At 29.9% G+C, this 15154-nt stretch overlaps 4 protein-coding genes across 4 annotated transcripts; 3 read left to right on the top strand and 1 right to left on the bottom strand.

Moving 5' to 3' along the window:
• Window positions 1-6050: 6050 nt before the first annotated feature.
• On the top strand, window positions 6051-7988 carry BN7_2349 (Cyclin-T1-5; the record flags this gene model as incomplete). Its single annotated transcript, XM_011277056.1, has 1 exon — window positions 6051-7988. One exon carries the CDS (start codon window positions 6051-6053, stop codon window positions 7986-7988), a length of 1938 nt encoding a protein of 645 aa, XP_011275358.1.
• A 196-nt stretch (window positions 7989-8184) lies between these two features.
• SPR28 (septin SPR28) lies at window positions 8185-9479 on the top strand (the record flags this gene model as incomplete). Its single annotated transcript, XM_011277055.1, has 2 exons — window positions 8185-8208; window positions 8268-9479. 2 exons carry the CDS (start codon window positions 8185-8187, stop codon window positions 9477-9479), a joined length of 1236 nt encoding a protein of 411 aa, XP_011275357.1.
• A 141-nt stretch (window positions 9480-9620) lies between these two features.
• Window positions 9621-11313, bottom strand: BN7_2347 (uncharacterized protein; the record flags this gene model as incomplete). Its single annotated transcript, XM_011277054.1, has 2 exons — window positions 9621-10866; window positions 10946-11313. 2 exons carry the CDS (start codon window positions 11311-11313, stop codon window positions 9621-9623), a joined length of 1614 nt encoding a protein of 537 aa, XP_011275356.1.
• A 71-nt stretch (window positions 11314-11384) lies between these two features.
• RAD9 (chromatin-binding protein RAD9) lies at window positions 11385-15122 on the top strand (the record flags this gene model as incomplete). Its single annotated transcript, XM_011277053.1, has 2 exons — window positions 11385-11405; window positions 12009-15122. The coding sequence occupies 2 exons, from the start codon at window positions 11385-11387 to the stop codon at window positions 15120-15122; spliced, it is 3135 nt and encodes a 1044-aa protein (XP_011275355.1).
• Between the last annotated feature and the right edge of the window lie 32 nt (window positions 15123-15154).

The following is a 15154-nucleotide window of genomic DNA, read 5'->3' as shown; positions in this document are numbered from 1 at the left end:
ATGAAGTGCATTTCCTGATCAATTTCTAATTCGTAAATGGCTTGAGAATTAACACTATACAGTATATTAAACTGAGATTGATCAGAATTCGTCGATGACGATTTCAGTAAAATTGGGTCTCCATTTTGTAATTGATTAGACCATTGGCTACCAGCTATTCCATATAGTATCTGCCCTTCACTGCTGGTTCTGAGTCCACAATTGTGACTCCTTAAATAGTTTCCCCGAAAATTATATCAAGACGCGCACAATATGATGATTGATCCACAATATTGTCGTGACTCTTTATACATTAGATTCGGACAACAGAAAGTGCTTAATTTATTGAGATCATACGCTTTCTACTTAGATAAAAATACACGTGCTTCGAAGATTCATAACATCAAGATATTCATAATTCAAGACGCGTTGTAGTGGGTGGTGAATTATAATAAGCTTAAGTACGGAGCGGAATTAATTGATATCTGAATCTTGATGTAGTAATTACGGTTACAGTTGTCGTATACTAGCTTCAACCTTCTGATATCTATGCTCAAGTACCAAGGTACTGATTTTCTAACTTCTAACATATCCCATATACTATTTGAGAATTATTCATGACACAATTTTTTATCAGGAACATTACAATCACAGGCTACAACTCAGATCCCATGAACTACTGGCACGCAACAATGCCAAAAAGTTTAATCAATCGATGCCTTAGGTACCTGACTTCTAGTTATAACCTTAAATCTTAATTTGATAAATATAAGATACAACTTGTTAGTCATTATGTTTAACTCGCCGAAATAATTCAAATATATGCATCTTAATTGAACTTCTTAGATTGTAGCCGAGATAACATCCAAGGGTGTATCTCATGACTGCTGAATCACTGAGGAAGCATTACGTCGGGTACAACAAAGTGCATGGTTTATCACCGATAAATCAAAAGTCCTTACTGTCAAGTTCCAGTAATCAATACTTCAACATCCTGATAGTTCTATATAGGCTCCTCAATTGTAACTTGAACACCTCATTTCCATACTAACTAGTAGCTACTAACTAGTCTTGAGCCTTCGTATCTCATTTATCAAAGGTCCAACATTGCGATCGAGAGTACATGAATTAGGCAGAGATGTATCTTAATTTTTTCTACTCTGGGAGAGAACATGCAGGTTTCGGTATACAGCGTGCCAGTTTATGTGTAGGCGAATCTTTCGCTTACTGGGGCTTTTGTTTCGATTTGAAGGGAAGCTGATCTCTGGCTGTTGAAGTACAATTAAAATGCTGTCAACCCTGAACAGGGATGGTTGTCCAGGATCAAGGAATAGCTAAGCTGAGCTTAATAGTTCACGCTATGGTTATCGCTCAAGTATCAACGGTCAATCAATCCAGAATTGGATACCTCTTCTTCTAAATAAGGATATAGATTTTCATGGATGGATTGCTTCAATTTTCAAGGCAATGGTGATATCGAAAATCAATATATTATTTAACCCACATATTAACTTATTGTTCCTGTTTAAAAGGTGTAGTGAGTCGTGACACAAGTTGATTGCTTGTCAGGGATTTGAATAATGCTGGAACTTTAACTAATGAAAGATGCCCTTAATTAGTTGTGTATTTAAAAGGGATTATTATAATTAATTCAATATATCTTTCTAGCTGGTCTTTATTCTGCTTCTTCCGTTTAGTCACATGTATAATATCGCTAAAAATTAATGTTTATGATGTTCAATATAACTTGAAAAGTTCAATAATTAGCGTGTCATATATAATTATACAGGAATTGGTATCGATAATGACGGTATTCTCCGGAAAGGGAATTATTATTAAATATGGTAACATATAATTTAACATGATTATATAACTAATTTTCAAAAATTCAATTTCTATGGTATATTATATAAATCTAGTCATGATGTTTGGATCTTAGGCGTATACCAAACCCATTTCTACAAACTTACTTTAATATCTTTGAATAATTGTATACAAGTGATTGAATTTCTGAGTTAAATCAGACCATGTGATCAAATATTACCCTAAATCTCAGCAATTACATCACTTTTAGTACGTCTGCTCGGATAAACTATATGTTGGTAGATGGTAGATATGAGGATAGAAGGAGATATAGTACACAAAATAAATTATTTCATGGAATTAAAATCTATTTAAAACGCTTAAAGCCTAAACCCATCTCTTATGAGTTCTTGGTATTCTAGGTTTGTAAAGAACCAAGCGACTAATCGGTGTCATTTTTATACGATAGAACAAAATCATCGTACGAACGTATGTATAGCTCGGCGAGTCATCTTGGGTACGTATATGGAGATGCTTTTGAAAAATGTGTCATTATTTTACGGGAGGAACCCAGTGCCCACAAAGAAAATAATTAGAGTAAATATGATAGAAGCTATTTTTATCAAACAATATTAGGCTTGATTGATTCCAACATCAATAATTATATTGTACAATTAATCGGATATTTACTAATTCAAAAAATTAAATCGGCAATATCTAGTATTGTCTAAGCCCACAAAACCAAACTTGATAATTCTTTGTAATAGGTACTATCAAGTGTCAATTTTAACGGTTTGGTCCGTCAAGATGGAAGATACGAGCTTGGAGTCTTGGACTCATGACGAAAGATTGAGAATATCATGGTATTTATCGTATGACATTTATAAACGAAAGTATACCATTTGTGGGACACTAGGACTAAACCTGTTTGAGAATATCATGGGATTTATCGCATGACATTTATAAACGAAAGTATACCATTTGTGTGACACTAGGACTAAAGGTGTTTGAAACCTAGCTTTGTAGTTATACAGTGGTCTGTGAATTGACTCAAATTTCTTTATTGATAGAATTAAATTGAACAGAGATATAGACTATTGTTAATGTTGATTTATTTATAACTTCACCGCTATATTTAACTCTTCTCGTGATTGTTTGCAATATTTATCACTTGAGAAGTCTTTCGATGTCAAAATGTTGAGATTTCGTCAATGTTATTTTCGTTATTTCCAAGCTTTCACCTATTTAAAAATTAAGACGAGAAACCTAACGAAGCAGAGTTATACATATCGGACGTTCTCTAGGTATTAGACTATAACTCAGCCGAAGCTCGTATATTAACACTATCTTAAGTATAGTAATAAACAAAGTCAAGATGTATGAGCTAGAGTCATGTGTATGTGTCAATTGAATCATCATTTATTTGTCCACTTAGTATTATTTACGCTTATATTGGTACCGTACCTTAATATATTACGCTAATTTGGTCACCAGATCCAACAATCTATAAAACCAACGTTAATTAAGGTTTAGTTTCATGTCAAATCGATGTCTTCATAAAATTACTTGTGAAGAGTTCCAAACAAAAGTATATTTTCTTGAATTTATTCTTCTGAAGTTTATATCGAATCTTCTTTTAGGCAGGTTCAAGCATGTAAGTATCGTGAGTTATCGTAAAATTTATGCGGTCAATATTTTGTCATCATCATCAGATTCAAAAGTTAAATCCCACTACATGTGCTTGAAGAGACCTCAACTAAACAAAGATATTATTATTTAGAATCTAAAAAAATGCGTTAAGTTACTATCTTTGGAGTCCGTAATAATATGGTTTGATGGAAAGTTTTTGAGTACTTAGTACTACTTTCGTACTTGCAACTTGCCTATAACTGTTGCTATTTCTCTCAGATCCATTATACGTTATCTTGATGATCTAACATAAATATGTACGATGGATATTTTTAAAAGCGTGTATAGCGTTGTTGCGGACATGAAGGTCAAACCTTAACATTTGGTATGTACTTATTCAATTGTAAGTCATCATGTGTAAAATGGGTACCTACTACCTAATGATGATGTTGACTATCTTACTTTTGATAATGACTTCACATGGTAACATTTTGACAAGTTCAATTAGTCACATTTGAACATTTGAACTCAGAGTACTATATCAATACGAGATTATCATTGGTTTTCGATATGAGAAGTGGTTCAAACTTCATATTTAGTCCCATAAATATTAGCTATGTACTTTATCTTTCATGAGAACTATATTTGCCAGAATCAGTTCATATTAAAAATACGTGATGAATCAAAACCACATTTTTTTGCCAAATTCCTTATTCCAATGTTAGTTCTGACTTCTTAAGCTAAATTGTGGCTGGCAATAGATTCGTTAGCTAGAAGAAGAAATAGGTCATCTAATATTTAATATACGTGATGATAAATTTCTCCTGAGTTAGTCGTTTACCTAGGATTTGAGTACCTGGAGGCTGGTATCTGCTGGACTTAATCAACTTTCAAGTTAGAGCAACTGTTCGAAAAGCTCATTATGTTACTATTTTTCCTCTCGCTTAAAGCTTATCTTAAAGAATTACCTTTTTCTATTGATTGCATAAAGTTTCTTAATTCTTGAAAGTTGAAGCGAAAATGATACCTTTATACCTTCTTATCATGACGAAACTAGATCACCAATGAAGTATAATTTGGCCTCTATATCTCTATATACTGATGATAATGTAATGTCATAGTGTAGATCTTTTCCAAAAGTGTACAAAATCAAACTCTAATTAGGTACAAGAATTTGGAATCTGAACAGATTCATAGAGGAAATTGGAAAGAGTATCAATTATTACCTTGCGTCTAAAAATGTAAATCTTCAGATCCTTGAACATTAATTGCTTATATCTTTTAGATTAATATACAAACCTTGAACTTATTACATTGAAGATCCATGTATTTAACGATATATATTCGACTAAACGCTAATTAACGTACCTATTTTAACCTATCTTTTGTCAACATCTCATCAAGGGATTGTCTGGGATCACGATTCACTTGTAGGTTTGTGTTTTTGGCCTATAAGCTATGACGTTATATCTAACTCCTATTAAAATCAACACATTTTGTAATTGAAAATCCCTGAGTTCAAAAGATGAGTAATGAGCAAATTAGATTGACCAGGTACAACCTATTAGAAAAGGGAAAATTCAATTTTAATACTCACCTCATTTAATACGTTGCTATTTGACGAAAAATCTACGTAATACTTATTACCTTAAAAGTTAGTACTAAGTTTCAAAGATTTTCAGTCCTAATTATCGTTAGTATAACAACGCTGGGATATCGAATAGTGTCAATAAATACCTTATCAATCAATAAAATGTTAATCTTTTGGCTTATCTTATAAGCATAAAGCTCCTGTTGTCCTAATATGTCATCGGTTAAAGTTGATTTTAGTATACTTACTTTAAACTTGGTTAATTATTTTGGAAATCCATGAGATCTTTATATGATATTAGGTAAAGTTTGATTCAACAGTAGATCACGTTGGCAGTTTGGTAATAATTTGTTTATCTCGTAGTACACACTTATCATTTCTTCTCCTGTTGATGTTCTTCATATAATAGAATTCAACTTTTATATTGGGCTTTTGTGTATATTAGCACATATATTGTGGCACGAATATCCGATAAAACTTTTAATAAAAGTCAATTTTTTACTTTAAAGTAAGCGAAAAACAGATTCCAAGAGTGAAAATGTGTAAATCAAAGGTGATTTAATATATTAATGCCATTTTTTATCTGATTTTTCAAGTTTAAAATTTTTGTTGTTTTTTAAAGTATTAATTTTAGAACTAAAATGAAAATATGAAGGTCATCAATTTATTTGTAATAATATAATAATTTTTATTAAATTACTCTTGAAAAACTCCACGCTAATTTCTGTGCCATTATAAATATATTTTAATGATATTTATGTAATAATCCTTCAATATTTCCAGCAATTTGAAAATATAAAGCTATTTAAATTATGTTCTTCATGAATTACATAATCATTGGCACAACAATTACATAATTTTATAAAAATTCGCGAAATATTTTAGTCTCAGGTTCGCGATTTTTTGCGAGCATTAACTTTTTTTCTCGGGAAATTTGAGTATAAGTAAACATTTATTATTTTAGTATTTTGATATTAAACAATATTTCATTTGTTCTTTAGCATTCACTCATTTGCATAATTCAATTACAAGATCTATAAGAACAGCCATGAATGATTCAATTGGCTATAATAATAATCATGATGGGAATGTCAATCCCAAATTTGAAGATCCAAGTCTTTATTGGCAAAGAAATAATAAAATTGATAAGAATGATTGGTTATATTCATTAAATGATTTAAATTCATCACCCTCTGTTAAGACTCAATATGGATTGAAGAATGAACTGGACCGTTATAGAATGTCACAAGATAGAATCATAAATGCTTGTAAAATGCTGAATATTGGTAAAGCTGCAATTTTTTGTTCAATGATTTATTTACAACGATTTTATCAACGTTATTCAATGAAGGAATTTTCAACAACTTCTATTAGTTGTGCATGTCTTTATATTGCTTGCAAGAAGCTAGAGATGCATAGAAATTTGAAACAACTTTCAGCTGCTTATGCTAGAATCATTAGTGGGAAATTTAGTCGTAGTGAAGATATACCTGAAGATATTCTTTGGAAAACAAGAGATGATCTTGAAATGAATGAAGATTTTGTTTTAGCAACTTTATGTTTTGATTTGAAATTAACTAATCCTTATCAATATATTGAAGATATTTTAAATCCAAAAGGTTATGATTATAAATTAATTAAAGCATTTACAATATCAAAAATTGAATCATTAACAACAAGTCAAATTTTTTTAATTTTTAAAATTGAAGATATTATAATTACATTTTTAATATTTTCATCAATTTTGAAAAAAATTGAATTTCCAATTGATCATTTTAAAAATTTAAATTTAGAAATTAATCCTGAAGAAATTTTAAAAATTAAAGAATTAACTAAAACAATTTATCAAACTCATGAATTGAATTCAACACCTTTAGATGATGTTTTAAACTTGGATATAGCTGAGGAAGATATCGTTAAAGTGATAAATGGTTCATTAACATCCCCACCTGAACCATTACCTGAACCTGAGTCTGATTTACAATCACAACCTTCATTACAACCCAACCAACAAGAAACATCACAACCAATTCAACCTAATCAAGTATCAGATACAACACAACTAAACCCAACTTTACCTAAAGTTACATCTCAAAACAATCAAAATGTTTCACAATTACAACCAAATGAAACTTCAGCTCAAATACCGAAGCAAATATATACAATTGATAAAAAAGCAGATTCAATAGAATCTCCAAAACCTGTTAAAGATGAAATTTCATTACCACCTCATGAAGAAGTTCAAGATTCTGTTAAAAATGTTAAAGTTGAAAAAATTGAAACAAAACCACCAAATTTAGGTGATTCAATTAAAATTGATAAGGCTATAAAACAAGAGAATAAACCTATTGATTCTACTAAAGTTTCGAAAAAGGAAAATGAATCTACAAAATTACCACCAGGATCTATTGGAACAAAATCTAAAATTTTCCAAACAAAATCAACATTTGGAAGACAAAATTTAAATATACCAAAATCAAATTCAGTATTTGCTAAAACTAAATCACCTTCACCTCAAAAATTCATCAATTCACCAACAAGAGATTCATTAAAACCATCATCATCAATAAAGACTGAAATTTCATCAAAACCAAAAGAAACAACAACATCAAAAACATCAAAAGTATCAAAAGCATCAACAGCGGTAGATTCTAAAATCAATTCACCAATAACTAGAGTTTCAGCACCAATTTCAAGACCTAAATCACCAAATACAGAACCAACAACTACAAAAAGAGTTACAAGAAGGAAAGAAAATGATAAAGAATCAAGTCCAGATTCAAAACCAAGTAGAAAACTACCTGTAAACATTGCACAACCTCATGCAAAGAGAAGCGCTTCATCTACAAATTTAAGTGGTAAAGTTCCAAATAAAAGACAAACTACTGGTGAAAGAAAATCAAATGCTGGTAGAAAAAGTAGGAAGGACAAACTGCAAAATATTTTAGATTCGATTGATTCTGATTTGAGTGATTTATCAGATTGAATTTTTTATATTAATTTTAATGAAATGATTTTTTGTGTGTTTTGATATTCAATCTTTTTTTTTTGTGTTTGTGTCAAAACAATTAATTTTTTTTTTACTTCACAGGTACAAATTTAAATCCTGAAAAGCTTCAATTTCAACTTTCTTCTCAAATGAATTTTTGTAGTTCAAATAAACAAAAGTTAAGAAGGCAAGAATGGCGCTTAGAAATATTGTGAGTGTATTTGAAGTTTTGAAGAAGGATTACCAAACAGCGGCTAACAATTTTGAGTTTTCTAGTCATCACCAGAAGAGATTCGTCGTCGTAAGATCTTGAAGAAAGGTATCAAGTTTACCTTGTTGATTACTGGAGAAGAAGGTTCTGGGAAATCATCTTTTATCAATACTTTGTGTAACCAACAGGTTATTTCCAAGGCTGAAAGTAAAAAAATTGTTGCTTCTGAATCTCATTTGAGTCCTGGTTTAAATATCATTAAGAAACATGTTGATATTATTGAGAAAAATGCCACTCCAATCAATTTGGATATTATTTTAACTCCAGGTTTTGGTGATAACGTTGATAATAGTGATGTTACTGGTGATGTTATTAAATATTTGGATCAACAATTTGATGAAGTTCTTTCAGAGGAAATTCGTATTACTCGTAATACAAAATTTGAAGATGGTAGACCTCATGCTTGTTTATATTTTATTAGACCAACTTCAAAAGGTCTTAGAGAATTGGATGTTGAAGCTATGAAAAGATTAGCTTCAAAAGTTAATGTTATTCCAATCATTTCTAAAAGTGATACTTTAACAGAAGATGAAATTTCTCTTAATAAAGCCTTAATTTTACAAGATATTAAAGCAAATGGAATTAAAGTTTATGATTTTTCTCAAGAAGTTGATGAAGATTCAGAATTTTTAGATGAAGTTTTATTTTTGAAAAATAATTTACCATTTGCAATTGCTGGTAGTTTTGAAACAAAGAAAAAATCAAAAGTTGATGGTGTTGATTATGAAGAAGATGGTACTAATAATGATTATTATCATGTTAGAGAATATCCTTGGGGTACTTTTAAAGTGGAAGATTTAAATCATAGTGACTTTAATTATATTAGAAATGTTCTTTTTGGATCTCATTTACAAGAATTAAAAGATACAACTCATACAGTTTTATATGAAAGTTTTAGAAGACAAAAATTAAGTGAAAATAATAAGAAATTAAGAAAATCATCAAGAACTAGTGTTAATAATGATGAGGATGAAGCAAGTTTATTAGACCGTTATAGTTATGCTAATGAAACTGTTATCGCAGAATCTGAAGCTGAACTTTTTTCACAAGATGAAGATGCATTAAGAGAAATTCTTGAAAAAAAGAAGGCTATTGAAAATTATGCACTTGAATTGAAAGCATTAGAGAAAAGATTCCGTGTTTCAAGTATTTCACAAAATAGAAATTCTAAAATTGCAGGTTCTGAAGTTTCTACAACCAATTCTTTCAACATTTGATGATGATTGATTATATATTACTGCAAAAGATTAGCTAGAACATTTATTATATTATATATAAAATCTTTTATAAATTATTATTATTATTATTATTATTATTATTATTATTATTATTATTATTATTATTATTATTATTTAATTTCAATTTGGAATATTTATGTTAAACTTCTTTAAAAATTTGTAAATATCTTTTGGTATAGATTCATTATAATCTAAAAACGATGAAATCCAAAGTTGTATTAATTCATTAGTTTTATTATTATGTGTAATAGCTGTTGATTTTTCATCCATAACTTTAAAATCATCAGGAAATTCAACATCAATTAATTCATGTTCACCAGAAATCACCTTCACTCTTGGAATCATAAAAGCAATTAAATGATCAACATCTTCAACATCTTCCACAATTGAATCTTTTTCATACATAAATTGAATACTTTTAATATCAAAAATGCGATCTTTAATTTGTTCATTTAAATCATTAAAATTTGATAAATTGCTATAATAATCACAATCAATTGTATAAGTTAAATTAGCAGTTAATGAGAAGAAACTTTTTAAAAAACTGAAAATCCAAATAATTTTCAGATGAAGTTGTCCATGTAATATAATACAAGTTGAAATTTCATCATAAATCCGACTAATTAATGAATTATCCAATGGAATTATTGTAGCTAAAATTATAAGATTTCTCAAAGTTTGTTCTAAATCAGGCTTTAAAAACTCATATCTATTTTCACCAACTTCTTTAAGATTCAAAATACTTTTCCTTTGATAAAGTAAAGACATTGTTACGAAGAAATATTCTGTTCTTCCACAAAGATACTCTCTTTTTGAATCAAAATTATAACTAAATTTTAAAATTTCAACAATTAATGAATCAATTTTATCCATAGTAAGATTATCATATACTAATGAAGCTCTAGCACATACCAAAGATGAACATTTCATAATGATGTTTAATTTTGGATAATCTTTTTTCGAAACAATATTAGACAGTAAAGCAATTTCATGAAGTTTTAAAAGCCAATGAAAATTGTGGAATATCTCGTTATTTTCACCTGACACCAAGATTAAGTATGTTGTAATAAACCACCAGCGAACAAACTGTGAATATTTCTCAACGTTATCATCTAATTTCAAAAGATATTGTATCACATTTTCCTGACGTTGACTTCCATCAATTGAACCAAAATCTTTTGTATAATAATTTAAAAGATTGTCAAGTTTTTCATCATCTTCTAAAAGTGGACAAATTGAATCTTCTGTAGGTGATAACCTGCAAATGAGATTTGAAAGTTTATCTAAGGTTCTGGATTTTAAAAAATCTTGACTTTGATCACATTCTTCCAAATTTTCAGGAACAACTTTATCAATTGCATCATTTCTTTTTCAAAGTATTAGTAGCTCATCTAATGAAAAAGTCAAAGATAAAAGAAAAACAATGATGGTATCTTAGTTCTTACGTTTGAAGCAAATACATTTTCAATGTATGATGTGGGTTTTTGGGCTTCAAAATAGAATTTTCAAGTATTGGAGTCTTGGAGATAAATGATTCAAGTTCTTTTTGATCTTTTTCTAATAAAAGTTCCAATTTTTCAACATTCGTTTGTGAATAAAGACCCTCTGCAATTTCAGAAAGTCCAGATGAATCATAAGCTTGTCCAAGTAGAACTTCAGGTAGACATTTCAAATGATGGGGTGTAAATTCTAAAGCCATAGATATATGATGTAGTCCATATTCAAGTATACCAGCACTAACCATACAAAACCCAAGTAACAATCTATTTGGAATTGGTAAAGTAGCATAAGAGTAGTCCTTTGTGAGATTCATACAGCATTCTTCATAGTTTCCTATTATGTTAATATGCCATGCTATAATTCAAATTTTCTAATTCAGAGAAAATGTTACTAAAAGGTATCATGGTATCAAGGCTCACCCTTTAAGTATAGTTTCACAGCATCTTTGGGAAAGAAAATTCTAGTTCTTTCCACCAACAATTGTTCAAGACGACCAATCACCATCTTTTGACAGCGTCCCACACAATACCAAGCTAAAGCTTCTAAAATCTAGAACAAACTTGAAGTTCCAGTGTTCATTCAGTAATCATTTTTGTGGAGCATCAGAATTTAAAAAAATCATCACCAAAATTTTTTGTTGTCTCAACGACAAAAATTCAAATCAAAGTCGCGACTTTCAAATGTTCGTGTTTGGGCTCATTCAGATTATAAGTTGAAACTTGAAGAAAGCCAAAACAGAGGCAAATTTGTATTCCTTGAAAGGTGGTTTACGCTGGGAAATAGTTGTCTGTGTTAGGAAGAGCAAAATTAATTGAAGTTGATGAGATACCTACTGCTTTGAATGAAAGTTTCAACATAATGGCAACCAATGATGATAATAATACCCAGCATTTGCTGAAGAGTCAACCCAATGGAACTTATAATGATCTATTGGATGATGTGAGTTGATTTGTTATACTGATTCAGTGAAATGAAACCTATATACTAACTTTATCCCTTCAGACACAGCTTATACCTTTATCAAAACCAGAAAGTTTGGGGATAAGCTCTCAAAACTCAAAAGCTCCAAATATTAGACTTCTCAGTGATAATGAAGAAAATCGTATTATTGATAGTTCATTAGACTTCAAAGACTCAATAAGCACACAAGCACTTCTTGAGAAAGAACCAGATACAGTTGTTATTAAAGAATCAGATGATGTCAATACCAATAATGATCAAGAAGGAAATCAAGATGAAGAAGATACTAAATCATCTGAACCTTTTAAAAATTTCAAGCTTCCTGATGGTGATAGTCCTTGGTTAAGTAAAATTAAAGACCCTTTCAATGATCAAGATTCTCCTTGGTTGAGCAAAATGAAAGATCCATTCAAAGAGACTCCAATTAATACAAAAGTTTTTGATGCATTTAATGAAACTCCAAATTCCAATAAAAGATCCCCTAATCCTTTAAACACACCAACTGCAGCAGCCCATAAAGTGTTTCAAAGACTTCGTGAAAACAACAACATTCCTGAACTTGATATAGATTCACAATCTCTACCTGCAATGTTTAAAGATACCCAACCTATATCTGAAAATCCTACACAAGAAGAACAAGAAGAAAATATTCATTTTAATGAGACAACGATTAACGATTCCACAATGAATGATGACATTACTCATGGTGGTCATGATGATGATGATGATGATAATAAATATTTAACAAAAGATGATACAACGACAGAAATTGAACCAACTAAAAGAGATGTAACTTCTCAAATACTACCCACTACACAAGTTTTGGACGATACAGTACCCATTGATGATAATAACCAAGACACCAACCTCAAAAGTGACAATACACAAGGTGATATTCAAGTTCCAGGTACAGCTCCAGATGATGATGCCTCAATTGATGTTGAAGAAAGTGCTATAATGGATGAACCAAAAGATGCCCACTTTATAAATAACCAAGAAGATCGATCATCACCAATTAATTCTGATGCTGAAGATGAAACATTCCCCTTAAATATTGGTAGAAGGCTACAAAGTGAACCAGTTGGTGCTAATTACTTGAATATATTGGCTGAAGATAGCATTCAGAAATATCATAGAGATTTAGGGAAAAAAGTGAATGAATTACCTACAGATGATGGTAAAAGTTTATTACATTCAAAATCATTCACTAATGACACTTTACAAATTAGTCAGGGAAAAAGATTGAATTCATTACCTTTAAAATTAGACAATAATAAAATACAAATTAATCACAATGAACTGACAGCTGTACCTGAAAAACAGACACAAACTGTTATCAATTCTTCAAATGGACAATCAAAATCACAACCAACATCATCATTGAGAGTGGAAGAATCATCACCAGCAATTCGTGATGAAGATCTTTATGAATTCAAAAAAAAGAAGAAACCTTCTCAAATAGATGATCAAAAGGATACTGTTGATATTAATGGACTTGCTGAGAATGTTACACAGGAATTTTCTGATGTCGATGATGTTGATGATGAGAGTAAAATTGAGAATTCTTTGGTGGAGGAACGCTCAAATATCCATGATCTAGAAAATACAGATAGTTCTAATAGGATACGGAGATCATCAAGAAATAAAAATAAAAAAATTGATTACACAAGTTCACCTGAAAAGAGTTTTAATCAAGAAGATTTATCTGTTGTTTTAGATGCTGATACATCCCAGCTAGGAAATGATGATCATGAAACTTCTGATGATGATGATAGAGAAACACCAGATTTATCAAGTAAATTAGAATTTCCAAATGAAATTTTACGTGAAGAAAACCATGAACTCACTGAAAATGATATAATTTTCAAAAACAGTATTTGGAGTCTTGACAATACTAGATATTATCCAGGGTTGATTATTGGTCTATCTGAGAATGCATTAAGCGTGAAGTTTTTCGAATCAACAAATGAAGTTACTGGAAGTATATTTCCATTGGATATTCAAGTAGGTGATCACGTTAAAGTTGAAAGAGGATCATATATAGTTACAGGACTTGAATGTGTTATTAATGATAATGAAAAGGATGTCATTAGATGTATGAGAGGTTATGATACAGTGCTTTTAAAGAAATTGAAAGGTAAAGGTAAAAGACAAAAAATTTTGGATAATGAAATACGTGTACCTTTAGAAGAAGTTAGAATAGAGAATGAAGATTGGCATTTGAGATCAAGAGTTTTAGGTGAAGAGCAAATGATCAAACCAAAACGATTTTCAGCTAAAGATTCTAAAACTCGTAAAAGATTATTACCAATATCTTATAATGAAGATGATTTGTTATCATCAGCTCCTGTGAAAAGACCTAAAAGCAGATCTCCTGGTATATTTGATGAATGTGTCTTTGTTATTACAGGTGAAGTTGATAAAGATAGTTTAACAGAAAAAATTGAATCAAATGGTGGTTTTATTTTAGAAGAAGGTTTTGCAGCACAAATCAGCTTTTCAAATGGTGAACCTACAAGTAAATTTTTTGAAAATTTTAAATTTGCTGCTTTAATTACCAATAAACCTTTCAGAAGTTCAAAATTTTTAGAAACTGTTGCTCTTGGTTGGCCTTTACTTTTTCAAGAATTTATTGAAGATTGTATTTTCCAGAATAAATTAAAAGAAAACATTTATTCTTATGCTTTACCTTGTGGAGAATCAACAAGATTTGGGTGCCTGAAATCAGCAAACTTTTTTTTATTTATCCAAAAATGGGATTCTGGGTATAATTTATCAAGTCAATTGGATAATAATAAATTTTTGAAAGATAAAGTTGTTTTCCTTTGCTCAAAGAAAAATGAAGATATAACAAAATTTATGTTTCAAATTTTAGGTTCTAGTGAGGTTGTTCTTTTACCAATTACAAACTATACAAACTTTGTTAACAAAGCTTCCCAGTATTCTAATAGCACTAAAATATTGGTTTATCATGACAAAATTAGTGTTATTAAATCCACTCTTTCTTCTGAAAAGCCAAAAAAATCAAGAAAAGGATCAATACTGTCTCAAATTGTCCCAAGTAATCAAGAACGAACACTTGATTTGGTGGATTGGGAATGGTTAGTTCAATGTATTATTAGTGGTGATATTTTGGAATCAAAAGAACAATGTAAGATTTGAAATAAAATTCATTAATTTTTAATTTATATAAG

This window comes from Wickerhamomyces ciferrii, contig 00052, assembly GCF_000313485.1.
Source record: "Wickerhamomyces ciferrii WGS project CAIF00000000 data, strain NRRL Y-1031 F-60-10, contig 00052, whole genome shotgun sequence".
NCBI classification, from domain to species: Eukaryota; Fungi; Ascomycota; class Saccharomycetes; order Phaffomycetales; family Wickerhamomycetaceae; genus Hansenula; species Hansenula ciferrii.
Note: the sequence above shows the minus strand (reverse complement) of the source record. Positions and strands in the feature narration are given on the sequence as shown.